A 27387-nucleotide genomic window follows, 5' to 3' on the forward strand; every position below is an offset into this window, starting at 1 on the left:
AGCTCAGTTTAGTATTAAAAATACGTGTGAAATGCAAGATTTCGGTGGGTGTAAAAAGATGTCCGCTTGGTGACTTCAGACTGTAGGCATAGTGTGGCCGAGTGCGGTGTGTACCAAGACGGCCGTAATGGAATGCCACTTCTGTTACAAAATCTGATGGGTCGCCTAATCTGACAGAACACCGGCCACACTGGATTAAAGTGATACTAAAGCTATTTTTTTTTTTTTATTAAAATAAAAAAGTGGTTTATCTTTCTTTAGCTGTCCGCATCTTCTTCCTGCAGGTGCTCCAATATCAAGCCATGCGCTATGGGGGCACCCGTGTGGACATGCTCCTGAGCTGGTGTCTTGCCAAGAAAGTTCCCTCAGCGGATAAGGACCCCCCCCTGTACTGCGCACCAATGGGCATACAGGTATGTCCCCTTTAAATCGTGGCATTGTGGGCGCGTGCGCCCGCCGCTTACTCCGTGACCGTGGCTACGGGTCCCGCTGACTCGATGACCAATGGGGCCCATGAACGTGTCACGGAGTGGCAGAACGGGGAGATGCCACTTGATGTAAACAAGTAAATGGGCGTATAGGTACGTCCCCTTTAAATTGCGGCATTGTGGGAGCGCACACGCTGCTGGCAGGGTGCGCATCTGTCGCGTACTCCCTGCCTGTGCTCGCAGGTCCCGTGGACTCGATGTCCGCCGGGGGCTCGCGATGGCATCACAGAGCAGCAGAACGGGGAGATGCCTATGTAAACAAGGCATTTCCCTGTTCTGCCTAGTGACATGACAGGGATCTACTGCTCCCTCCCATCGGGAGCAGTGATCACTGTCATGTCAGTGGTAGCCCATCCCCCCACAGTTAGAATCGCTCCCTTGGACACACTTAACCCCTTGATTGCCTCCTAGTGTCTGCCAGTGTCATTTACACAGCAATCAGTGCATTTTTATAGCACTGATCGCTGTATAAATGACAATGGTCCCAAAATAGTGTCAAAAGTGTCCGATGTGTCCGTTATAATGTCACAGTCACGATAAAAATCGCAGATCGCCGCCATTAATAAAAAAAAATTAATAATAAAAATGCCATAAATCTATCCCCTATATTGTAGACGCTATAACTTTTGCACAAACCAATCAATATACACTTATTGCGATTTTTTTTTTAGCAAAAATATGTAGAGGAATACATATCAGCCTAAACTGAGAAATAAATATTTTTTTAATATATTTTTGGGGGATATTTATTATAGCAAAAAGTAACAAACATTGCTTTTTTTTTAAAAATGCCGCTTTTTTTTGTTTATAGCGCAAAAAATAAAAACTACAGAGGTGATCAAATACCACCAAAAAAAAGCTCTATTTGTAGGAAAAAAAGGACATCAATTTTATTTGGGTACAATGTCACACGACCGCACAATTGTCATTTAAAGAGACGCAGTGCCGTATCGCAAAAAAGTGCTCTGGTCAGGAAGGGGGTAAATCCTTCCGAGGCTGAAGTGGTTAACAATCTCATGTCATTTCTATTCTTCAGCTGAAGCAGCTTTTTCCTTTTTTATCAGCCTTTGCGGTTGTTCTCTCATACTTCCCAAATTTGAATGCAGTCATTTCTTTCCCTACAGGGATTGCTTTGTTTTAATGTCACACTTCATTTGAGTTATGCAAATGGTTTTCATATTAGCAGTGGTAATTAGCATTTGAAAAAGAGTACAAAACATTGAAAATAAAGTTAATCCCAAATCCAAATCCAATAAACAAATTCTCATGGAAATATAGCACAATAGTCAAATGGTTTCTAAAGAAGAGAGACGCCCAGACATGGCCGTTTGGGAGGAGGACTGAAGCAATGTGTTTCTTCAGAGATGCAGACAAAAGAGTGTGGAAACAAGTTCCCATAGAGACAGCAGCAGGAAATAATACAATGTCCCAAACACAAGTTGAATGCAACATGTCGTCCCCAACGTAAAGAATGTTGAGAAGAGTCTGAGGCAGGTAATGACACTCAATGACACTGTAATGGACTTTTACTGCACATACAGTACATTCCAGGATGTCCTACCTGGTCTATGCTTATGATTAGGGTCATTTGTGATGAAAAGCGACTAATATTTTGTGGATGATCCCTTTCACAGTAAGTGCATACAGTACTCTAAAGTAGTCCTATACACACTTTGCTAAACAAGCTCAAGCTTGCAATTAGGTGCCATGGGTTCAGTTACATTACCGTGCAAATTTATGTTGCTTCTGTACTGTATGGTAATATGAAATAATGTACCACATAAGCATAAATATTCTGTTTATATATTAATATAATAATACATATAAATTGAATTGGTCTTCTGTCTTAGTTTTGTAAACCAAAAAACTTTCAAGCAATTCAAATAATGTTAAAGTAGGTGTAAGGTGTAAACGAATGACATTTAGAGGTGTATTCATAAAAACATTATATAGCTTTATATCGATCATCAAAACTGCATAAAAAAATTTGGGCGAATGGGGCAAAATTGAATGTTCTCAGGCTATATTCTCTGTAGATCGAAGGTTATTTATTGAAAAATAAAACTGCCCACTAGTTTTGTGAGGCAACAAAAATGTGCACTGGTTTACTTTCAAGCAAATTATATAATGCTTATAGTACATACCTTCCAACTTTTTGAGATGGGAATGAGGGACACCTATTAGCAAAAGTATGTAGGCATAGGACACACCCCCCTGCCACGCCTTCTTAAAGGAGAATTATACAAAAAAAAATTAGTTAAACCCACAAGTGCTTTTTTCCCCATTACTATTATTCCTTTATATTGTCCTTTGACATTTACAAATGCAGCAATTTAGAAATCAGATGAAAGGTTTAGCGCTGGAAAACACTTTTTGGTGGATAAATAGTGCATTTTATATACATCTATATAGGTCAGACCAAAATGAGGGACAAATGAGGGACAGAGGGACAATGTTCCAAATCGAGGAGAGTCCCTCGAAATCAGGGACAGTCCCTCGAAATCAGGGACAGTTGGGAGCTATGATAGTACATGCAAAGACAAACCGAATGTCATTTAGGGCTGCATTAGTTTATTGTAAATTAATTATTTCTGAAAAAAAAGAGTCCATATACTGTAGACAGTACACAACCTTCTGGTAAAGGAGGTCCTTATGACAAAAAACAATTCAATAGCCCATATCACAATGTTGAATACAAAATAATAGTGAAAAGACCTTATGGTTCCTGTTGTGACCTCAAGAGGATCCCGACAGTCAAGGGGTGTATGTGTAAAAGTTTGCATAGCTGTTCGTCTATCTAAACTGCATGTGAATTCTTTCTATGCAAATGGAGCAAATACTATATTCTCTGCAGATTGAATGTTTTTCATTAAAAAAAAGAACAGTGAAACATCTGGAAAATACTGCATTATGGCTACTAGATGGCGCTGACTGTCATAGGAAACAGGTATGCTCCTCAGCTCTATTTAGTGGCCATAATGCAGTATTTCCCCCCTTCATGTTTCTTAAAGGCCACTTTCATACTGAGGCGTTTTACAGGCGTTTTTGCGCTAAAAATAGCGCCTGAAAAGCGCTTGTAAACTGCCTCTTTTGCAGCCCCAGTGTGGAAGCCCGAGTGCTTTCATACTGGGGCGGTGCGCTTGCAGGACAGGAAAAAAGTCCTGCAAGCAGCATCTCTGGGGTGGTGCAGGAGCGGTGTATACACCGCTCCTAAACTGCCCCTGCCATTGAATTCAATGGCCAGAGCTGCCGAAGCGCCTGCAAAGCGCTTTGGCAGCAGCGCTTTGCGGGCGCTTTTAACCCTTTTTTGGCCACTAGCGGGGGTTAAAAGCGCCCCGCTAGCGGCCAAAAAGCACCAGTAAAATGACAGTAAAGCAGCGCCTCAGTGTAAAAGTGGCCAAAGAGGAAGTAAACTTCCCTGGTTTGTTTGTACCAATAGGTAAGCCTATAATAAGGCTTACCTATAGGTACTGTAAATATCTCCCAAACTTGCACTGTTTAGGAGATATTTACTGTATACACCACCGATTACGTCATCAGCGCATGCGCTCTGAAAGAACAGCCACCCGTGCTGTTTCTTCAGAACCCTGTGCCGTGACCGGTGGCTTTCACGTATGCATGCGCGGGAGTGACATCACGCAGCTCTAGCCAGTCACACAGCCGGAGTCCGTGAACCCGGAAGGAAGACGGGCTAAAGACGGTGGATGTGGCCTCCAGCGATAACAACAAGGGTTTTGTTTGCAGGTAAGTTTCACATAATGTGCTAGTATGTGATGCCTTTACTTTGCAAATCAGCAAAAAAAAAAAAGAGGCAGCGTTTACTGCTACTTACATGAAGTTTCAATGGTCAAACAACTATGCAAAGTTTTTATCAGTATAGACCAGACTTGGGGATTGCCTCAGAGATGCTGTGATACTACTTACAGTCTGATGTTACCAACTAGCTGGATTGGATAGAAGACATGCCAGGTATGAATATCAGGGCTTTTTTTTCTCAGAGAATAGGTGCAGGAACCCCCCCTTTCTGAGTCACCCCTTTTCTCCACCTCTACCCACCTCCAAGCACCCTCTACCTACCTACCTCCCATTACTGCCCTTTTAGAGAATACAGAACCAAGTATCATTTTGTGGTGATAAGTAATTTGTATAGAATTTGTTAGTGATGACAAGAAAAGCAGTAAAATAGATCCCCTGTAGCCAGAAACAATAAAGCCCCTTCTAGCAACAATAGATCCCAACATTAACAATGGGCCACCCGAAACAAAATCCCCCGGCAGCAACAACAGAGCTCCTCGCAGCTAGCATCAATAGACTCTCCAGCAGCCAGCAACAATAGTCCCCTCCCTCAACAGTAGATCTCTCCCAGCCAAAACTGATCCCTCAGCGATACAAGACCCACCCCCCAGTAACAACAGGTCCCCCACCAGTAAGAATAGACCCCCCTGCAAAAATAGATCCCCTCCACACCCCAGCACCCCTTACCATTACATACAGTCAGTGCTGGAGGTGCCGGAACTGCATTCCCCCGCGTTCCTGCTGAAAAAAAGCCCTGATGAATATATATTTGAGAATGGACATAAACAAGTCAGGTCCCTTTAAAGCTTGATGCTCTTAATTCCATGTGTATATGTCTTTGATGAGGTGATGGAATTGTATCTAATGGCCAATGCAAAAGGGAATGTATTGGACCGTTAGGTGACCATGTAGAATACACTTGTATTCACGGTCAACCTTTCATGTGGGGTTTTCCTGTTCTTTGTGCCCCTGCACTTGCCCCCAATGAATGTCATACCATATTCCAGTACAGATCATCGGCATTAAAAATGAGTCTGTGCTACGCTCCTGGAGAAGCAGAATCATTTCTGAGAATTGAGAAAACTTCCAATCCACCGTTGCATTAGCATATCTATTAATATATATTAACTCACTTCTTCTGAGCCAAGTTCATCCTGGATCCACCCCAGCCTGTGATTGGACAGTGAAAGGAGAAGCAGCACAGTGATAGTCAAAGCTTCACAGTTTGTATTGATCTGCAGACGACCCTTATCTGCATAAGCAGTTTTTGGGTAAAGTGAACTATGCCTTTAAATCATAACTGCAGCCGAAAAAATAGATAAAATGTATAGCTCATAAAAAAGAAATAATAACAAGCATACCCGTTTTGGCTACCATATTCACCTCTAATTCACAGATTTACCCTGTAACACTTGCCGAAGATATCCTTACTGTAATGACAATCATTATTCAACCCTCTTCCTCTGATCCCGGGTTGTCCTTAACAGTGAAAGGAGAAGCAGCAGAAGTGATGAGCTCACCTCTATGTCATTCTGCCCTTCTCCTCCTATCAGCATGCTTCTTACCAGCATATGAACTCATTGGCTCCCCGTTCTGCTTCTTCCTCTCACAATCCAGCCTCGCTATACAGGGACTGCAAGGGGCCAACACCAGTTAAAACTCAGGTACTTACACTGCTTGTATAAAATGAATATACATTGGGGGAGATTTACTAAAACTGGAGCACACAGAATCTGGTGCGGCTGTGCATAGTAACTAATCTGCTTCTGGGTTTTAGCCTTCCTTCACATTGGCTTGATTTGACATGCAATATGTCAAATTGCATGCTAAATCAGAGCCTATTGCCGGCAACGGCACTGTCCGAAGTTGCGCGACGCCAGCTTTGCGGCGCCTCACCAAAAGTTTCTGCACTACTTTTGGCAACTTCGGTGGCAATTTCAATAGACATCTGTGCATGAATCCACGCAGATGTCTCTCAAATCACCCCCGAAGTTGTACTGAAATGCCGGTTTTGAAACCATGCGAGTTCAGCTAAACTGATTTCAAACCCGCATTCAGTGTGAACCTAGGCTTATTGTCAAAGTTTAATTAAACAAGCTGAAGTTTAAAGCTAATTGGTTACTAAGCACAGCTGCACCAGATTCTGTGTGTACCAGTTTTGATAAATACCCCCATTGCTGTCTATGGAACAATGCACACAGCTGTGTAAAGATCAATAATACATAAATACATACAGAGTCATAAAATAAAAATAGAAAATGTTATGTTTAAGTGCAGCATTTTATGCGCATACACCACATGTATACACATGTATACATGCAGATATTGCAACACTGGCAATTAGAAGTGAAAAAAATGTATGCATGTGTACACATATGCACACTTACACACCCAGTCCCAGGTCGTCTAGAGCCCAGAGCAAACATGCCAAACTGCGCCTCCCGGACGTATGAGCATCATGTGTCAGAAACCCCCCCCCCCCAAAAAACAAAGCACTAATCTGCATGCTTACCCCCAAGCATAAATCCCCCTCTTCCCAGTACAAATTCACCCCCCTGCTGAAATCCCCCCTCCCAGCACAAATCTTTGCCCCCCCCCATCCCCTAAATTCCCCCAGCACAAATGACCCCCCCCCCAAAAAAAATCATCCCTTCTAACACAAACCCTCTACCTCTCAAATTTCCCCTTGTCCTCTCTCCCCTCCCAGCAAAAAGCCCCCCAATCACCCCTCCTAGTACAAATCACCACTCTTAGCACATCCCTCTAAATTTCTCCTCTTAGAACAATTCCTACCCCCTGCCACCCCCCAATTCCCTCTCCCAACACAAATCCCCCCCTCCTCAATCTATTCGCAGCACCCCCCACCTCACATGATACCACAGTGCCCAGGGCAGTCACCCCTCCTTCCCACCCCAGGTTCAAGGCCTGTACGCACCTATATGCAAGGTCTTCACAGAACAGGATCTTTCTGTCAACAAGATCCTGAGTATAAAACATCAGTAAAGTATAGTCTGGGTGCAAGAAGGCTAGAGTAGAATTCCAGGTTTAATTTCGCATCAAATGAATTTCACTGCAATTTCCCATCTACTACCAGAATTAAAGAGAGTCAGCCTTAGTGCTCTTACTATTATCAGATAAAACATACTGAAAATGAGCACTTGTCATGCACAGTTTGAATTCAGTTTTTCATTTTCCACATGTGTATGGCCCTATAAACAATAAGGTTTTTGGTTTGCAAAATCTTTTTTTTTTTTTTTTTAAGCTGGATCAGGGTTATGTTATGGGGTCAATTTATACTCAAATAGTATTTAGAAAAATTCTCCTTCAAAAGCGATTTAGATGGAGATTTATGTATGGAGAAAAGCTGCAAACATACTAAAGCCATAAGGTCGTTAAAACCCATAAAAGGTTCCCGAGATTCTTAAGAAATATCTCTTCTTGGATAAACTATCATGCTATTAGAGAAGCTGCTTGGAGCCCGCTGTGGCTCTTGTATGTAAGTAAAAAAGTATTATCAGAACTGATAATATTATTTATAAATATCAGTTATCATATTATACAAAAATGACAGCACCATTATTAAAAACAATTGTTGCAATATACAATGTGCATAGAGACCAACAAAAGTTATTTTTTATTTTCTGACTTATATATAGTAGTTACTCTACTTGATCTGTATTTTAAAACCCACAATCAGTGACTAATACATTACTCTTAACAATATTGTACATTTTTTGCATTTTTTTTTTTTTGATTTTACACTAAAATTGAACAGGCACCAATGTGGATGAATGTCATACTGGAGCTGTCACCATGGCAATGCAGAAACACCTTAATGTGCGAGACTGCCACCAACGATCCATTACAGCGCTTGGGTACCACTCAGCAAGGCGAGAATTTCTCACAGGCTTTGAAGGTACTCCTATTGACCGTTCCCACCCATTACCAATAATATAACTCCAAAGTAAGAAAGTCACCTATCTTGGCTAAAAAATGTGTTGCAATTTTAAGGAAGCACAGATAACTTGAGAAAAAGCACCACACCTGACAATCTAGTGAGATCAGAAATGGTCATAGGTGTCAGGGGCGGGCAGATGTCAGGGGTGGGCTGAAGTGATGGGAAATCTCTCCAATGGGACACAAATGTCAAAAAAGAACCTGCCAGGGGTTATACCCTTTCCTTATTCTAGCCACATTTTTTTTATATTGTCTTAAGTTCTACTTTAAAGTGGTAGTAAACTCTGTAGAATAAAAAAAAAAATTCATCCTGCAAGACAATGTCATAATGTGCCAGTATGCATCACATACTATTACATTACGAGAGACTTACCTTAAAACGAAGCCCTCTAGCGGCTCACTGTCACCGCTGACAGGACTTCCATCTTCATCCTGTCTTCCTTCCAGGTTCACAGGTTCCGGACGTTTTACTGGCCAAACCGCGATGACGTCACTCCCGTGCATGCGCATGGGAGTCACTCTCCCTGGCGCAGACCTCTGAAGGAATGGCACGGTATGCTGTTCCTTTAGAGCGCATGGGTGAGTGATGTCACCAGCTGCTGCACCATAAAATAAGTAGGCTTTATTATAAACCTACATGTAGGTAAAAATGGCAGACATAAGTTTACTCCCACTTTAAGTTTTCACCCAGATGTAGCTGTAATGCTCTAAGTAAGGTTGCCACCTTTTCTTCAAGTCAAACCCGAACACTTTTGCGGCGCACAGTAATTTTTAGTATAAACTATACATAGATTTTGCTGTTAAATAACATTTCTAATCATATGAAGTTAATAACACGAGTCTTCCTTTACAGCAGAGTCCACTGAGTTCCCCTTTTACATCTGAGTTTGCAAAGTTCCTTTTCACTGTAAGGGGAGACTCTGCAGACTCGGGTGTAAGGGAGAACTCTGGGGACTCTAACATAAGGGATGCTCTGGGAACCCTGATTTAAGGGGGAACGCTGAGAACTCTGATGTATGGAGAAGACTCTGATGTAAGGGGGAACACTGAGAACTCTGATGTACGGAGAGGACTCTGATGTAAGGGGAAACACTGTGGCCTCTGGTGTAAAGGGGAACTCTGATGTAAGGGGTGCTCTGAGAACCCTGATTTACCTTAGTGTACTCTCTCAGAGGCAGGAGAGAAAAGGTTGAGACTTCAGTCACAGACAGGGATGGATGGTGAGCCCACTCACCCCTTGGCAGTCAGCACCTCTCATCCAGATCTGAGGCTCCTGGACTTCAAATTTCCAGCTCCCACTTTCCTTTTCTGAGGCACAGTGCCGGGGATTGGAGTGTGGGCAGACACAGAGGGGTAGGGGAAGAGGTGCAGATCGAGCCCTCTCTCCTCTCTCATCTGTATGTGTTGGGGGGGCGGGGTTTGTTAGTGCTGGCTTTGGGCAGTGTGAAAGAGTGTAACAGACACTCTCAGCTGAGACAGCTGCCAGCAACCCTGCTGGAAAGCCATAGTCCAGTCTAAATAATGTGTCCGGGTTTCAGATAGTCTGAAACCCGGACACATGAATCCGAACCCGAATTGTCCGGGTGAATACTGGACAGGTGGCAACCCTAGCTCTAGGCCATACCACTGCTGAATCTTCTTACCAATAGTCTTATTTCTGTGAATACCCTTTACTGAGCTATAAAGATACGTGGACCGGATATTTCCAATTCCATTCCCTATAGGCCCCCTGCTATAATTCTGCCAGAAAAGGACAGAGAGATATATATACATAATTTAATAGGATATTTAGTCCCATTCATAAGCACACATCAAAAGCTTACAAAATCAGATAACATACAGTAAAAGTTCAATGAAAGTATTACTAAAGACAAAACTTTTTTTTTTTTTAGTTTTAAAGAGTAAAGATAGATTAGAACACATATTGGGTTTTTTAAAGCTGTTTGTGCCCCCATTAGGTAGATTCCCCCTCTCTATTTGTCCTGTTCACCTTTAGCATTGAAAGTAAAAGAAAATTCCATATTTTGGGTTGTCCCCAGAAAGTAATAGAGGGGAAATCTTCCAATGGGGACACTAGTTCTAGTGACAAGGGGCGGGCGGCAAGGGATTCTTTTCATTTGCACGGATTCCCTCTCACTACTACTTTGGCTTTGGGACAGGAAGTGGAAAGGATGGCAAAAAAACAAAAAACCCTGAGGTCATAACCCTCCGTTACTCTATCCAAAATGAAAAAAAAAAAGTTTTGCTTTTAGGTTACTTAAAGGTAACTTTAAGGTTAACCAAATTGCTTTCCTGACTTTAGAACAATTCAGTGTTCCCTGATGACACTGGCAGTTTACTTGTTGATATAACGAATTGTCTTTCAGCCTATTCACAGTAGTTTGTAAATAACAAAAGCAATATCTGATTCAAATTTCTAGATGGAGTGATCAAATGGTGGGATCTGGACAGTGGCAATTTGTCTCAGTCGGCCTCTGAACATTCAGGAATGGTCACTAATCTGTTGTACTGGGCAGATACAAAGCTCATTTTCTCCTCTTCCAATGATGGTACACTTATTGTATGGACCTCTGGAGCAGTTGTATTTGATAAAATCAAGGTGACTATAATTCACTCCTGGCTATTGCTTTAGATCCACACACCCTTACGAGTGGGTTTACTTTGGATAGGAAATGCAGTGTGGATTTTGATTGGCTGCAAAGCACAATAACCTTTTTTCCAGTTAAAAGAAAAAAAAAAAAGAACTCTAAGAAATAACATTTTTCTGTGTTTTTCAGCTAGGAAGTCCAATCTTTAGCATTGCCATCAATTTTCGCCGTCATTTGTTAGTGTGTGGATTTAAGAATCACCTTACAATCTACCCACTAGATGAGCAGAAAACCTGTGGATATGTGATCAACCTAAGGAAGAGCTTTTCTGACCATCAGCATGTAGACATTGTATCATGTATTGTGTCATTGGACAGTCAGATCTTCACAGTGGGGTATGTACAAAATAAACTATAAGGAAAACATTGATACAAAATCCATACGTTCAAACAACTACAATAAAACCTTGGTTTGAGAGTAACTTGGTTTAAGAGCGTTTTGCAAGACAAGCAAACTTTTTTTTATAAATTTTGACTTGATATACAAGCGATGTCTTGCTATACAAGTAGCGTAACATCACAACTGAGTATAAAAGAAAAGAAAGGCCTCTAAGTGTGGCAATATGGTTACATTTAATGAAGGTACAACATTTAGAAACTCACATCCTCCCAACTCATCATCCTCTGCACCGCCATCGACGTCATCCCTTCCACGTTGCACTCCACAAGCACTTCAAGCCTCGCGTTCAGAATGCTCTACTGCAGGGTAGTCTTCCCAGTCACGATTGCAGACTGACGGCGGTGCAGGGGATGGTCTATGTGGACAGCTTTACCCCAGATGCCTAGATGCCTGCATACTTAGATGTGCCAGTTTTAATCATCGACCATGTGAGTTGCTAAATGTTGTACCTTCATTAAATATAACCATATTGCTACACTTAGAGGTGCCTCTCCTCTCTTTTATACTCTGTAGCTCCTGCTGGATTTTGCTTCGAATCCCCTTGTGTAGGCTTCCATTTGTAAATGGACATTTTATGGTTGCACAACCTATCACATTGCTATAATCTTTTTATATGGACTATATACTGAAAGACCTATGAATAAATGGTTGTGGAACTAATCATCTGAGTTTCCATTATTTCTTATGGGGAAATTCGCTTTGATATACAAGTGCTTTGGATTATAAGCATGTTTCCGGAATGAATTATGCTCGCAATCCAAGGTTTTACTGTATTCTGTATTTTGTAAAATGGCAAAAAGTATGTAAAAGCATACCTCCACTTTGATAAAAGTTTAGTTCTCTTCTAACCATTGAGATATAACATAGCCATAATGAAAATTTTCAATAAGATGGCTGACTAATAGGGGTACTCTCAAAGAGTACAGAATTCTTACTAAAGCTGGCCATAGATGGGTAGTTTTTTTCTTTTAGCCAGAGGTTCCTCTATCCACACAAGCAAAGAGGATGGAGGTATCCATCCAGGCTGCAGCCACAGATCAACAAAAGTTTTTCAGCATATTCCTTTGACAGAAGTTTATCAAACAAACTTCTGTTGAACAGGGGCGGCCACACACTGATGGAATTTCGTCCTGCCCCTGCTGAACCAGACAAACTTTGACCCATCTATGGCCAGCTTTAGCAAAGCAATCATATGCAAGGCAAAATCTTGCGTTTTATCTATCTATATGCAGTCACAGCAGGGCTATGGACATTTCAACTTGCAGCATTACAGTAATTGGGCATAATTGTAATATTAAATTACTGCTGTGTTGGAAGAGGGACTCTTAGAGCACGTGGGGCCTTGGGCAACTGCACCAATCACTCCATTCCGCTAGCTCCAGCCCTGCCTGAAGCCCTTGAAAATTGACTGAGGCTGGGTTCACATCTACGTGCAGAGCGGCTCACAGCAGGGTTCCAGTGCGTCCCTGTTCACCATTTCAGGTCCTATTTCAGTCTGAATTTTTGGCTGAATTCAGACCTGAAACGGACCAGAAGATGATCAGGAGTCCTGTGCAATTTGCTCCGCAGCCGTCCCGGCTCCATTGAGAGACGGTCACAGGCTCCGGTGATTCGCAATAGTGTGAACCCAGCCTGAAGGTATAAGGGCTTCCTTTTGTGTAGTATAGAATTTAGCTTGGTTTCTTCCAAGTAAAATGGCAATATACACTCACCGGCCACTTTTTTTAGGTACACCTTGCTAGTATCAGGTTGGACCCCTTTTTGCCTTTAGAACTGCCTTAATTTTTAGTGGCATAGATTCAGCAAGGTGTTGGAAACATTCTGATTTTGGTCCATATTGACATGATAGCATCACAAAGTTGCTGCAGATTTGTCACCTGCACATCCATGATGCAAATCTCCTGTTCCACACCACATACCAAAGGTGCTCTATTGGATTGAGATCTGGTGACTGCAGAGGCCATTGGAATACAGTGAACTTATCGTCATGTTCAAGAAACCAGTTTGAGATGATTTGAGCTTTGTGACATGGTGCATTTTCCTGTTGGAAGTAGTCATCAAAAGATGGGTACAATGTAGTCTTAAAGGGATGGACATGGTCAGCAACAATACCCTGGTAGGCCATGGGGTTTAAACAATGCTCAATTGGTACTACGGGACCCAAAGTGTGCCAAGAAAATATCCCCCACACCATTACACAACCACCAGCCTGAACTGTTGATACAAGGCAAGATGGATCCATTCTTTCATGTTGTTTACGCCAAATTCTGACCCTACCATCTGAATGTTGCAGCTGAAATCAAGACTCATCAGGCCAGGCAATGTTTTTCCAATCTTCTGTTGTCCAATTTTGGTGGGCCTGTGCGAATTGAAGCCTCCGTTTTCTGTTCTTAGCTGACAGGAGTGGCACCCTGTGTGGTCTTCTCCTGCTGTAGTCCATCTGCTTCAAAGTTCCATGTGTTGTGCTTTCAGAGATGGTATTCTGCATATCTTGGTTGTAACGAGTGGTTATTTGAGTTACTGTTGCCTTTCTATCATCTTGAGCCAGTTTACCCATTCCCCCTCTGACCTCTGACATCAACAAGGCATTTTCATACACACAACTGCTGCTCACTGGATATTTTCTCTTTTTGGACCATTCTCTGTAAACCCTAGAGATAGTTGTGCATGAAAATCCCAGTAGATCAGCAGTTTTTAAAAATACTCAGACCAACCCATCTGGCACCAACAACTATGCCTTGTTCAAAGTCACTTAAATCCAATTTCTTCCCCATTCTGTTGCTCGGTTTGAACTTCAGCAAGTGGTCTTCACCAGGTATGGATGCCTAAATGCATTGAGTTGCTGGCATGTGATTGGCTGATTAGCAATTTGTGTTATCAAGCAATTAAACTGTTTTTTTCCTAATAAAGTGGCTGGTGAGTGTTAAAGTGTTAGCAGATCAATTTTCCCTGCAAGTATTTATCCAAGATATCCCCATAGTATATAGGTCTTTGATAGATAGTCATCTAGCCAGTCCCATACTTGATGTGTTATACAATAAAATTATATTGATATTTAGGTTATGGATATCAGGGACTCCAGCTGTATGATCACCCCACTGGAGTCCTTATCTCTGCACCCTCAAACACAGTCTTACGTTTCCTTTTGCTTTCTCTGTAACCTAAAATACTCTAAACCAATAAACAGCACTGAAAGGGGAACTACCTTGCAAAAGCTCTAGTAGTTTGGATAAACTGGAAGACCTGGGAAAGTTGTCTCCCCCAGAGCCCCCAAGAGATATTATAAGCTGGCTAGCAATTGTAGATAACTGTTGCAACTAACAAGAAGTGAAACAAGGGGGCGTGGTCTGGACATGGCCGAGTAGAGACGTGTTCCCACAGGGATCCCGGTCTCTCCTCACCCATCTTGGCTATTACCACTCTATTTTCACAGAATGCTCACATCCAAGAAGCAGACCTACAGGAGGAACAAAAAGAAGAACAGCCCAGCTCTTAACACTCCCGCTATAAGGGATTTTTAGAGACTTTTCGGCAGGTCACGCTCCGGCTCCCCGGAACTTAAGATGGCGGAGCCACGAGGTTCCCGCTCGCAGACACCAGACCGCATGGCGGATCACGGTCCTTCCGGTTCCTGGAGCCCGATCCTCTATCCCAGCTCCCCCGGACCGGCAGAGACAGACTTGGACAGAACCCCCCTGCCTATCGATCATGCTCGGGGCAGACGCTGAGCTGAAAGCCATCCTACAGGCTCTCCTGACGAGAGCGGACATTGAGGCTCTGGTGGGGAGGGTGGAGGCCGCTCACAGGAAGGAGATCCAAGCAGTGAAGCAAGAGGTACAGACACTGAGCACGCGCTTATCATCAGGGGAATCCTCCCTAGGGACTCTAGAACAGAGAGTTGCGACCCTGGAATCCCGACAGAGTGATCATTCCGCCTCTGCAATAGAGCTACAGCTGCGCATGGAAGAAATGGAGGACCGGAGCCGTAGGAACAATTTGCGCCTCCGGGGCCTTCCGGAAGCCACGGGTCATGCGGACCTACTCGCCACAGTGACGGATATCTTCTGGAGGGTGGCGGGGGGACCATCTGCCCGAACAGATTGCAGTTGACCGGGTCCATAGAGCCCTGGGCCCCCGTTCGTCAGACCCATCTAGACCCAGAGACGTGATATGCCGCTTGCACCACTACATCCATAAGGAGGCTATCGCACGTGGGGCCTGGGAGTCGGGAGAGCTTGAGTTCGACGGTGCGACCGTGAAGGTGCTCCCGGACATTTCAAGGTCGACCCTACTTCGACGAGCCATCTTGAAACCGCTGTTAGATTTAGCCAGGTGCTGCAATGCTACTTATCGCTGGGGCTTCCCGCTATCGGTTACCTTTCATAAAGACCAAAGATCTTTCCTTTTGCGCTCTCCAGAATCCTTGCCGACCTTATTTGACTTCCTAGGAGCGGATCCGATTGCCATTCCCAATTGGCTGGACTATCTCCCACGAGCTACAGGTCGCTTTAACGCACCAAGGAACCAGGCACCGAGACCACAGAGGCCGAAAGAAGCGGGCGCCGGCCCCGCTCTCTCTCTCATGATGATCTTCGGGAAGTGTGAGTAGTCCTATCTGTCCCTCTCTCGCCACTACTTTGGAACTTATAACCCGTTGAGACCCCTAACACACATGTTTACGTGAGACCCAGTCTGGAACACTGCTAAAACTTCTTCCCTGTGTACTTCTTATTGACAGCACCTGCCGCTGTGCCATAGCTCACACTGCTATGCTGGAACGATACTTGTCATGTTGTATGCACTGCCACACTCGAGCCCATCCATTGCCATTACTTGGATTATAGGGGCCCTTAATTTGCTATATTTCCCCACCAGTCATGGCCCTTATTACTAATGGGTGTCTATTCAGCTATCAACTACATGGAACTCACACTTCCGGATGAGAACAGGCGGGCAGATATCACTTCCCAACAGACGCAAAGCATGCAGTGAGCTGTGCCCACAGCCCTTACAGTCAGTTCGTACCTGTTGTTCAATGAGCTGAAAAGAGAAACCTCTGACTCAAGAGAATTGAGAATCTTTCTGTGTATGTTTATGTCTTGATTTAAGAGGGAATGTTATGGGGAGAAATGATATTTGCCTTAGATGTCCAGCTTAGACCGGGGCTCCGAGCCCCCTTAGGAGTACTCTGTCTAGCACATGTGGGGGTTTTAAGAGTTTACTGCTGGAGGGAGGGGGTATGATGGGACATGCCATATTTGCCATCTATATGTATATTTGGTTTTGCTGCCCTGCACATGGCGGAAGCTAGTGATGAGCTTTACTAGGTCCACCATCCCATGAGCCTGCTGTCATACTACTTTTATAAAACAACCCCGCCGCCTTTGATAGAGTGGGGCTGGATTTCTGTTTGACAGTACTCTCTTGCCTGGCCAGATGTTCACCTCCTGCGTGATACCATCGGACCTCAGATGGTGCCCGAGGGCTGCGGAGGGGAACATCGGGACAGTTCTACTGGGAAAATGTTCATTGATATTAGTTAAAAGACTTTTATTTTTGTTCCATTAGATACAATTTGCAGTATCTGCTTCTCATGTTAGCCCAGGATGGGTGGGAGTCCCGGGACCTCGCCTACGGGCACTGTCTACCCACACCCCACATAGGTCATTGTATGCACCCAAGGTTACGATGTTGTATGCACTTTAAGTAAGCAAGACTTATTTGTTTAGTTTGAAACCTTAGAAGTAACAGTTTGACTGGTCTCTCACAGTCACTGTCCCTGTATTTCGCAACTCTATCCTACTCTTCTCTTTTCTCTTCCTTAACTGCTCCCCCCTTCTCCCCCCCCCCCCCCACGACCTCAGTGAGGCCTCTACTACCCACCCCCCTTCCTTACCTGAAGACATGGCGGTAGACTCTATTAAGGTAACATCCCTTAATGCTAAGGGTTTGAACACCCCCGAGAAGAGACGTATGCTGCTTCACGACCTTAAAAAATCACATACTGATATTGCCTTCATACAGGAGACACATTTTAAAACAGACAAATCCCCTGTGCTCCAGAATAGATCTTTTCCATGAGTGTACCATTCTACGAATTGCAATTCCAAATCCAGAGGAGTATCCATTTTGATCTCCAATAGGTTGCCATGGCAATGCCAGGAAGTGTTAGCAGATCCTGAGGGACGTTTCTTGTTCCTTAAGGGTCGGGTAGGTGAATCACAGTTTACACTTGCAACACTATATGCCCCTAATGAACGCCAGGACAGTTTTATCAAACGTACTATAGAGAAGCTGGTGGACTATAAAGAAGGCCAGCTAATGCTAGGGGGGGACTTCAATGTACCTCTGATCCCCACAGTAGACACCTCTTCTGGTACCTCTTCTTACCCACAATCACATCGGAAACGTATTACACAAATCCTTCATAAGGCTCACCTGATTGATGTTTGGAGACTACAACACTCAGGGGAGAGGGATTATACCTTCTATTCATCCCCACACAAGGTATACTCCAGGATTGATCTCTTTCTGATGCCCCACGACCAGCTTCACCTGGTGAACACTACAGCAATAGGTCAGACCACATGGTCAGACCATGCTCCAGTACATCTCACGTATACTCTTACTGAGAGACCCTCACCTAGATCTCTCTTTTGGCGCTTAAATGAAAGCCTATTACAAATACCGGAGGTACTGGAGGATTTGACCAAAGAAATAGATTTATATTTCAGAGAGAACGATGTACAGGACTGCGACCCGGGAATATTGTGGGAGGCTCATAAATGCGTCCTACGTGGGATACTCATTAAGCATGGGGCAAACTTTAAAAAGGAAAGAAACGCACAACTTACCAGATTACTCTCCGAGTTGGCCAAAACAGAATCACAACATAAACATCTCCCTACCCAGAATCTTGAGCCGAAATTGGGGACTTTGCGCACTCAAATCACAGATTTATTACTCTACAAAGCAAAGGCCGCCTTACAATTTTGTCGCAGGATGTCTTACGAGTCTGGAGATAAGTGCGGTAAACTTTTAGCCAAGTCTTTCAAAGAAATTAAAGCCTCCTCATACATTCCGCAGATCACCACACCGGACGGTCAAAGAGCCACTCTCCCGACACAAATATCAAAGGGCTTTGAGGTCTTCTACTCAGACCTATACAATCTTCCCAGCTCCCCCTCCAGTCAGGCAGACATTGACCAATATATTTCAGACTCCCAAATCCCTTCACTACCAGAGGAAACCCAGAGGCTATTAGATGAACCAATCACTCTGGAAGAACTGCAAATAGCGGTGAACTCCATGAAAATAGGTAAAGCCCCAGGTCTGGACGGATACACGGTCCAATATTATAAGACCTTTCTACCAATCCTAGGCCCACGCTTGGTGGCATTCTTCAACACTCTAGGAGCTGGTTCCAACTTTCCCAGTGAAACTCTTAAAGCCCATATCTCCTTAATCCACAAGGAGGGGAAAGATCCAGGTCTCTGCGGTAGTTATAGACCCATATCCCTTTTAAATGTGGACCTCAAATTATTTTCGAAAATAATAGCATCCAGGTTAGCTCAACACCTCCACTCCCTGATTCATTTAGATCAAGTTGGGTTCATCCCCACCAGAGAAGCGAGGGACAATACCATCAAGGTCCTCAACCTCGTCCAAGTAGCGAAGTCCAATAAAATCCCCAGCATATTTGTTAGTACAGACGTCGAAAAGGCCTTTGACAGGGTGAACTGGGACTACATGTTCCCGGTTCTCCGTCATATTGGCCTAGGAGACAGGATGTTGCAATGGATTGGCAGTATATACTCAACTCCATCTGCCCAAGTGAAGGTTAATGGAGTACTCTCAAGCCCCTTTCCCATCAGGAATGGTATGAGGCAGGGGTGCCCTCTGTCTCCCCTTCTCTTTGCCCTTTCCCTCGAACCCTTCCTATGTACTATCAGATCAAATCCGGACATAACAGGCCTCCAAGTAGGTAGCACACACTGCAAAATATCAGCTTATGCTGATGACCTCCTATTCTCCCTAACAAACCCTAAAATTTCTCTCCCAAATCTCATGCGAGAATTTAAAACTTATGGGGTAATTTCTCATTTAAAGATAAATCTCTCAAAGTCCGAGGCGATGGGCGTCGTGGTTCCCCCTTCCACCCTACTTGAACTCCAATCAAGTTTCAGATTTAGGTGGACTGAAACCGCACTTAAATACCTGGGTACGAATATTCCTCCTGATATAACACGAACGTTCGATCTAAATTCCCCCCCCCATTGACAAAGACCCCGGCCCTATTGGATAAATGGCATACAGGTTTCCACTCCTGGTTCGGGAAATGTAACCTCCTTAAAATGAGTATTTTACCAAAATTCATCTATCTCATTCAAGCCTACCTATCCATATACCACCCTTTTTCTTTAAACAGATCCATGCACTCTTTACCAGATTTGTATGGGCACATAAAAGGCCTCGTTTATGTTGAACGCAGATGACTCTTCCCAAACAACATTGGGGACTAGCACTACCTGACATACGTTTATATTATCTAGCTTCACATCTGGGACGTATACTGGATTGGAGGAGAAATGGAGCATCCAAACTATGGGTTCAGCTTGAGCAATCACAATCTAGTATACCACTAGGGGGAGCACTGTGGTGCTATGGTGACCTCCCACATGGGCTGAAATCTCACCCACTCATAGGGACCACTTTGAGGAATAGCCAACAAATTACTTTCCACGCATCTCTTACGTCAAAAAATTCTCCCCTTTTTCCCATACTGGGCAACCCAAAATTTGACCCGGGCTTACGCTCGGCGGATTTCTCTTCCCTCAGAGACTCGGGCAGAGACCGTGCAGCTACGTTCATTTCTGGAGGGAAATGGCCAACCATCTCAGACTTATGTAACCCAGCAAGGGTGTATCACCTCCCCTTCTGGAAAGCTGTACAACTACATCATTTTCTTCACTCTCTCCCCGATCCGCAAGACTTCACTCGGGAACAAACGCCATTTGAAGCCCTTTGCTCAGAGGACACTCAGTTAGCCCACATCCTGTCCCAAACATATATGTTGTTGATCTCACCTACGACACAACCACATCTAACCTGTCTGGACAGATGGGAGAGGGATCTACACTGCACTTTCTCACCCACACAAAGAAAACGAACCATTGCCCTCTCCCTCAAATCCTCGCTTTGCACTAAAATACAAGAAACTCATTTCAAATTACTTACCTGCTGGTACTTGACTCCCTCCAGACTAAGGAAATGCTTTCCGGCTACATCTGGACAGTGCTGGCGCTGTACGGAGGGAGAGGGAACTCTGATTCATATCTTCTGGTCATGTCCTAAGTTAAAGGACTTCTGGGGGGAAGTCAGTCGCATCAACCAAAAGTTCACCGATTATGTTATCCCAGATGATCCCGCATTTTATCTTCTTTACCTCTCCTCGATTCCCATCAAGACATACAAAAAGTCACTGGTACGCCATTTACTCAATGCAGCAAAGGGATGCATTCCCATCTTGTGGAAACAAAGCCTTCCCCCGTCCATAACATTATGGTTGAGGAGAGTAGAAGAAATTAAGAAAATGGAAGATTTGATCTTCACTGCACAACATAAGCAAGAGGTATATAAGCAGACTTGGGATATTTGGAATCTCTTTATTTATTCTGATGAGGGTCAGCGTCTATTAAGCTCCTAATCCTTCTCTTGATGCCCACTGGGGTTGCACCCCCTCTTCTGGGATAACTTGCAAACTTAGCTACCGCCATGTCTTCTTCCCCCATACTCGTCCCATGTCCTACCCCCCCATCCATCCCGCCTCCTACCCCCCGCCTCTCTTTCCTCCTTATTCCCAACCTTCTTTTCCTTCCTTCCTACTACCTCATTGTATTTCTTGGGTTTTTCCATTTTTGAGAAAAGTTGAAAAAGTAGGTGAGGATTACCCCAATAGTGTGTTACTTATAACATACATTGACTGTCATAAAGTGTATTTCATTAGCAACCAATACATGTTCTAGAGTTTCATGTTTACCTGCATAGAGTGTTTTGTAATGAGCACCTTTTTTCTCTGCAAATGCAATTGTAGCGTGGTTTGTATTTTTGTCAATGTCTATACTATGGGCCCCTCACCCCTGTTTGGAGTTGAATAAACTTTATAATTGAAAAAAAAAAGAAGTGAAACAAAAGGGAACTGATCTTTAAAGCATAGATAGTACAAGCAGCACATAGACTGCGAACACTGCAAAAGCTTTTTTTTGCTGTCACAAAAAAACACACTGGGGAACTGGACAAAGATTCAAACACATACAAAGCTTCTTAAGCATGCAAGTTTATTAAATGTTCCATTTAAATAGTCCAGGAGGTGGCCTACTGCCTACTGAGACGGTCCTAGAACAACCTTTTTCTCATATGTCTCATTAACAATGGAAACTTTTAAACGCTGCATGTTTAATTCATGTAGCATATTTAGTTTGTGTAAAATTATGACATTATCATAATTTAAAGTATAAAGCATAAAGTATTTCTTTTTTTAGATACGACAGAAAGTTTTTGATATTGGACACATATCAGACCCCAGAAAAGATTTGTCTTAGAGCCGTCAATTGTAATTTCCGTGCTCATGATGCAGGAATCACTCACCTTCTACTCATCCGTGACCGGGAGTGTACAAGGTAGGTGCATATACCTGAAGTGCCCTGTATGATGGACTCGAACAATACAAAAAAACCCACAGCTGTACAATAAAATATTCGAAATCCATAATCCGTTATAAATTTAATTTATAGTTTACATAATTTTCCCTAACCCATAATACCAATCATTTTTACCAGGTTTTTGACAGGATCTTTTGACCGCACAGTTGGGGTTTGGTCGCAAGATGGTCAGCTAATCCAGAGGCTTCGCCAGTTTTCAGGTGAAATCACCGGTATGTGTTATGTGGCATCGGTGAAGGCAGTGTGGATTACCAGTGGGAACAGTCAACCACTTGTTCTGGACCCACGATCTGGGGACGTAGTAAGTGATATTGTCTTCACTTTTGTTAGAAGAAATGCTTTAGTAAAACCAAAATTCCATGTATAATGATAGCTCCAGGTTCACAATAAATTATGCATTTTAATTTGTATAAATAACAAAATATTGCATCTGACAACCATTTAAAAAGTGAGGGTATATGATTGATTTGTACACAAATCAAGAAGTGGAAAACCCCTCCTCATGGCCCCTAAATAATCAGCCAGGATGGTGCAACTCAACCTCCTACCGATTGGCTGCTTTTTATTTTATACTAAACAACTTCGAGGCTTCTCAGGAATTTAAAGTTCCTTGACCTTGCACATATGGCCTTGGAAAGTCTTTTTTTTTTGCACTTATTCAGTAAGGCAAAGAGCAAAGTGTGAATTGTAGTAATCCAAAGCAGCTAATTACAATTTATCTTTTTCGGATCTGTCTTCAGTGAACTAAAATTCCTAAGAGCTTATGCAGCTTTGCACATACATTACCATTGCTGACTACCTTGCTTTACGGAATACGACCAAATATATGTCCTGATTGATTATTCAACTAGAGAACTTGACATCAAATCATTTCAACAGAACCAAACAAAATGATTGACCCTCTCAAAACATTTCTATGAGTTATACTTGTTTTCTTTTCAGATATCTGAATTTGTGGATACTTTTCAAAGCCAAGAACACAGCCCACAAATAAAGCAGCTGGTATGTCTACCTGAGACAAGTCATGTGATTGGTGAGTTACATCAAATTATTAACTTTTAAGATTACTTTCACAAACAAGCAACCCCTAATACTGCTGCGTAGTACTCTGGGGTTCAACTTCTCAATGGTATTGATGCCATTCACCCACCCAGATTGGGGGAAAGCAAAAGATTTATCATTCATAACCAGGGAGCCAGAGACAGTCTTTCTACAACAACTCAAGTCATACAGTACAAGCCTTACCTATAAATTGCAGTTTTATGTGTGCTGTTTTCCCCAACAAGTTTTATCAATGTATACAACAAAGTAACTTTTCAAACAACTTGCACTTATCCTTTTTGCTACCTTTTCCTGACCCAAACTACCTCCCTCTTTCCTTGTGCATACTTACCTTGGTCTGGTAGCCTCAACCAACAGGTATGTTAACATCACAACCCCATACATCTTGCTAAGCCTGTAAAGTAACTCCCCGTAGACTTCTATAGGGACGTGTTGCAATGCTGGAGATGCTCAGGAGATGGTCCTATAGATGTCTATGGGAAACTTCTGCACAACACTGACGACGCATAGAAGATGTTTTGGCTGAGATGTAAACAAATTTTTAGAACCTGTGGCTGCTGGGAAAGGGTATAATCTTATCAGTATGTTTTACTGTTTTGTACTGTTTTAATACATTTAACATGGATTAAATCCAAGGAAAAAAAATGGCAGGCATTAAATACAAAATATTGTGAAAATTAAAAATGTATGGTCACATAAACACAACAGTGATACAATAGTTTCCTTTATAAAATAATTCAAGTGGCAAAGAAACAGAAACATAATGGGACTGATCTATTAAAGTGAATGTATCTGTATATTAGTGAATGGGAAAAAGTGAAGCTCTGTTTAGATTAAGCCTTCATGCACACAGGCTGTTAAAAAAACGTTATGAAAATGCCAGTATCTTTGCAGTGATTTTTTTTAACTTTTTTCAGCGTTTTTCAGCGTTTTTGCAATAGCGTTTTTGAGCGTTTTTGAGTGTTTTTGAGCGCTTTTTCCGCGTTAGCGTTTTTGAGCGTTTTTTTTTTTTCAATTTTTTTTTTTTTTTTTTCAATGGATCAAAAACGCTAAAAAACGTTGGTGAATGACGTTTTTGAGCGTTTTCGAGCGTTTTTGAGCGTTAGAGCGTTTTTACAGCTGAAAAACGTCTCTCAGAACCCACTGGTCCTGGGTTTTTTTTACAGCTTAAAAACGCCTATGCCACTTGCAGCTCAAAAACGCCTAGGTGGGCATGAAGCCATAGACTAACATAGACAGGCCTTTTTAAGCTGCAAAAAAAGCTCAAAAAAGCAGCTGTAAAAACGTCCGTGTGCATGAGGACTAATAATCCAGTCATGTGCAAGTTAAAATGCTGTTGTTATTTTTAAATTCCCTATGTCCCCTGTACGGATGCTTGATTGGTTGGGCCGCAACAACATCACTCCCCTGCATGTGGACAGGAGTCACATCATCATGGCACATAGTGATGCCATAAGCGCTTTTTGTACATTAGCGCTAACAGGGAGAAGAGGGAGAAGAGGCTTTGACAGAAAAAACTAATAGAGTCTTCTACTATCCTACTTCATGGAAAAATAAATAGCTGGATAGCTATGACTAAGCACCGCATTCAGTGTGAAATGCGTCACCAGCTGTGCAGTTAGCCGGTACCTACCTATGATGTTCTGATATCCATTTTTATAATAAAGGTGAATTTTTTGGAGTACGGCTATCCAGCTATTTATTTTTCCATTATCTCTGTTGCAAACAGAGCCAGCACCCTGCCTGATTGCGGAGACAGCTGTCTTTAGGAGAGGTGATTACCCTGGAGCAGTGAACTCCCACATAAAAATCCTACTTGTCAGCTTTTTTTGTAGAGTTTAATTTTACTTTAAGTTAAGTGAACAGTGGTGGCCAATCCATACAGGTCTCAGCCCCCCCAATCCATGCACCCAGCCCCCTAATCTACATGCAGGACACTGGAGGCATAGATTTTTTTAAGCACATGACTAGAGCCTGAGGCTCTAATTGGCTTCAAAAAAGGGTGGGCTCGGGGCGCAGAGCATTGCGCCCCGAGCCCACCCAGTTGTGTGACAATAGCGAATTAATATTTGCTATTGTCTTCCTGATTCTCCTCCCGGCCAATCAGGAAGCCAGTCTTAGGATTCCCGTCCAATCGGGTCTCAGGACCCACTTCTTGTTCTGCCGGGAGGAGAAGCAATGTATTATGTTGTGTCCCTGTCACTAATATATAATATGGACACATTCTAGAAGCTAAAGATGGCATTCTCTTAGATTATAGTCCTAATTAAAAATGTATAAATATGAGAGTAAATATGCTCTATCTTTTTTTAGGATCCACTAAGAATAATCAAGTCATAGTGTGGAAATATCACAAGATAGGCTGTGTTGCTGTATTGCATAGCAAAAACCCTCTGGAATGTCTGTCATATAGTAAGTAGCATTTGATTTCCAATACAGCTTGAATGACTTGGAGCAGCTTTTGAGCCATAAGGCCTGGTTTACTGAAGTATGAAGCAAGATGAACCTGTGTTTACATGAGACATCCAGTCATTTGTACCAGGAGCTCTGGTTTTCGATTGCTATCCATACCTGTGAATCATAGTGGTTGACAGACAGTGCGTCTTATTTGGAAACAAGTATGACAAACACTGGGGTGCAATTAATACCATTGTGCAGTAAGCTACAATATACAGGAACGGTAGGATCCAAGCTACTACCTCCTGTATAATGCCTGGCCAGCCTCTAGAACATGGCACTCAGCCTGGAAAAATAAGTCAATGGATATTGCCACTAAGGATTAACAAAATAAACAATGAAGGGTACCATCATCCTATATTGATATAATAGAGAAGGGGAGGAGATTGGACAAGGGCTACTCCAAAAATGCCCTCAATCACCAAGAAGGATTAGGACTATCATGGTACCCAGATACAGTGGGGACGGAAAGTATTCAGACCTCCTTAAATTTTTTAATTTTTCACTCTTTGTTATATTGCAGCCATTTGCTAAAATCATTTAAGTTCATTTTTGTTCCTCATTAATGTACACACAGCACCCCACATTGACAGAAAAACACAGAATTATTGACATTTTTGCAGATTTATTAAAAAAGAAAAACTGAAATATCACATGGTCCTAAGTATTCAGACCCTTTGCTGTAACACTCATATATTTAACTCAGGTGCTGTCCATTTCTTCTGATCATCCTTGAGATGGTTCTACACCTTCATTTGAGTCTAGCTGTGTTTGAATATACTGATTGGACTTGATTAGGAAAGCCACACACCTGTCTATATAAGACTTTACAGCTCACAGTGCATGTCAGAGCAAATGAGAATCATGAGGTCAAAGGAACTGCCTGAAGAGCTCAGAGACTGAATTGTGGCAAGGCACAGATCTGGCCAAGGTTACAAAATTCTGCTGCACTTAAGGTTTCTAAGAGCACAGTGGCCTCCATAATCCTTAAATGGAAGACGTTTGGGACGACCAGAACCCTTCCTAGAGTTGGCCGTCTGGCCAAACTGAGCTATCGGGGGAGAAGAGCCTTGGTGAGAGAGGTAAAGAAGAACCCAAAGATCACTGTGGCTGAGCTCCAGAGATGCAGTCGGGAGATGGGAGAAGGTTGTAGAAAGTCAACCATCACTGCAGCCCTCCACTAGTCAGGGCCTTATGGCAGAGTGGCCCAACGGAAGCCTCTCCTCAGTGCAAGACACATGAAAGCCTGCATGGAGTTTACTAAAAAAACACCTTAAGGACTCCAAGATGGTGAGAAATAGGATTCTCTGGTCTGATGAGACCAAGATAAAATGTTTTGGCTTTAATTCTAAGCGATATGTGTGGAGAAAACCAGGCACTGCTCATCACCTGTCCAATACAGTCCCAACAGTAAAGCATGGTGGTGGCAGCATCATGCTGTAGGGGTGTTTTTCAGCTGCAGGGACAGGACGACTGGTTGCAATCGAGGGAAAGATGAATGCGGCCAAGTACAGGGATATCCTCGACGAAAACCTTCTGCAGAGTGCTCAGGACCTCAGACTGGGCGAAGGTTTACCTTCCAACAAGACAATGACCCTAAGCACACAGCTAAAATAATGAAGGAGTGGCTTCATAACAACTCCGTGACTGTGCTTGAATGGCCCAGCCAGAGCCCTGACTAAAACCCAATTGAGCATCTCTGGAGAGACCTAAAAATGGCTGTCCACCAACGTTTACCATCCAACCTGACAGAATTGGAGAGGATCTACAAGGAGGAATGGCAGAGGATCCCCAAATCCAGGGGTGAAAAACTAGTTTTACCTTTCCCATAAAGACTCATGGCTGTATTAGATCAAAAGG

The 27387-nt window shown here is 43.0% G+C and overlaps 1 protein-coding gene across 1 annotated transcript in view; it reads left to right on the plus strand.

Moving 5' to 3' along the window:
* The first annotated feature begins 1830 nt into the window (after positions 1–1830).
* Positions 1831–27387, plus strand: part of LOC141132276 (uncharacterized) — a 73199-nt gene continuing 47642 nt past the window's right edge. The window contains exons 1-8 of the mRNA XM_073620525.1: positions 1831–1982; positions 8059–8199; positions 10661–10839; positions 11018–11223; positions 21829–21966; positions 22126–22309; positions 22951–23041; positions 25384–25482. Coding sequence (XP_073476626.1) covers positions 8097–8199; positions 10661–10839; positions 11018–11223; positions 21829–21966; positions 22126–22309; positions 22951–23041; positions 25384–25482 — 1000 coding nt within the window. The 5' untranslated portion in view covers positions 1831–1982; positions 8059–8096. The remainder of the gene's footprint in view (positions 1983–8058; positions 8200–10660; positions 10840–11017; positions 11224–21828; positions 21967–22125; positions 22310–22950; positions 23042–25383; positions 25483–27387) is intronic.

Source organism: Aquarana catesbeiana, linkage group LG03, assembly GCF_042186555.1.
Source record: "Aquarana catesbeiana isolate 2022-GZ linkage group LG03, ASM4218655v1, whole genome shotgun sequence".
Taxonomy (NCBI): Eukaryota; Metazoa; Chordata; class Amphibia; order Anura; family Ranidae; genus Aquarana; species Aquarana catesbeiana.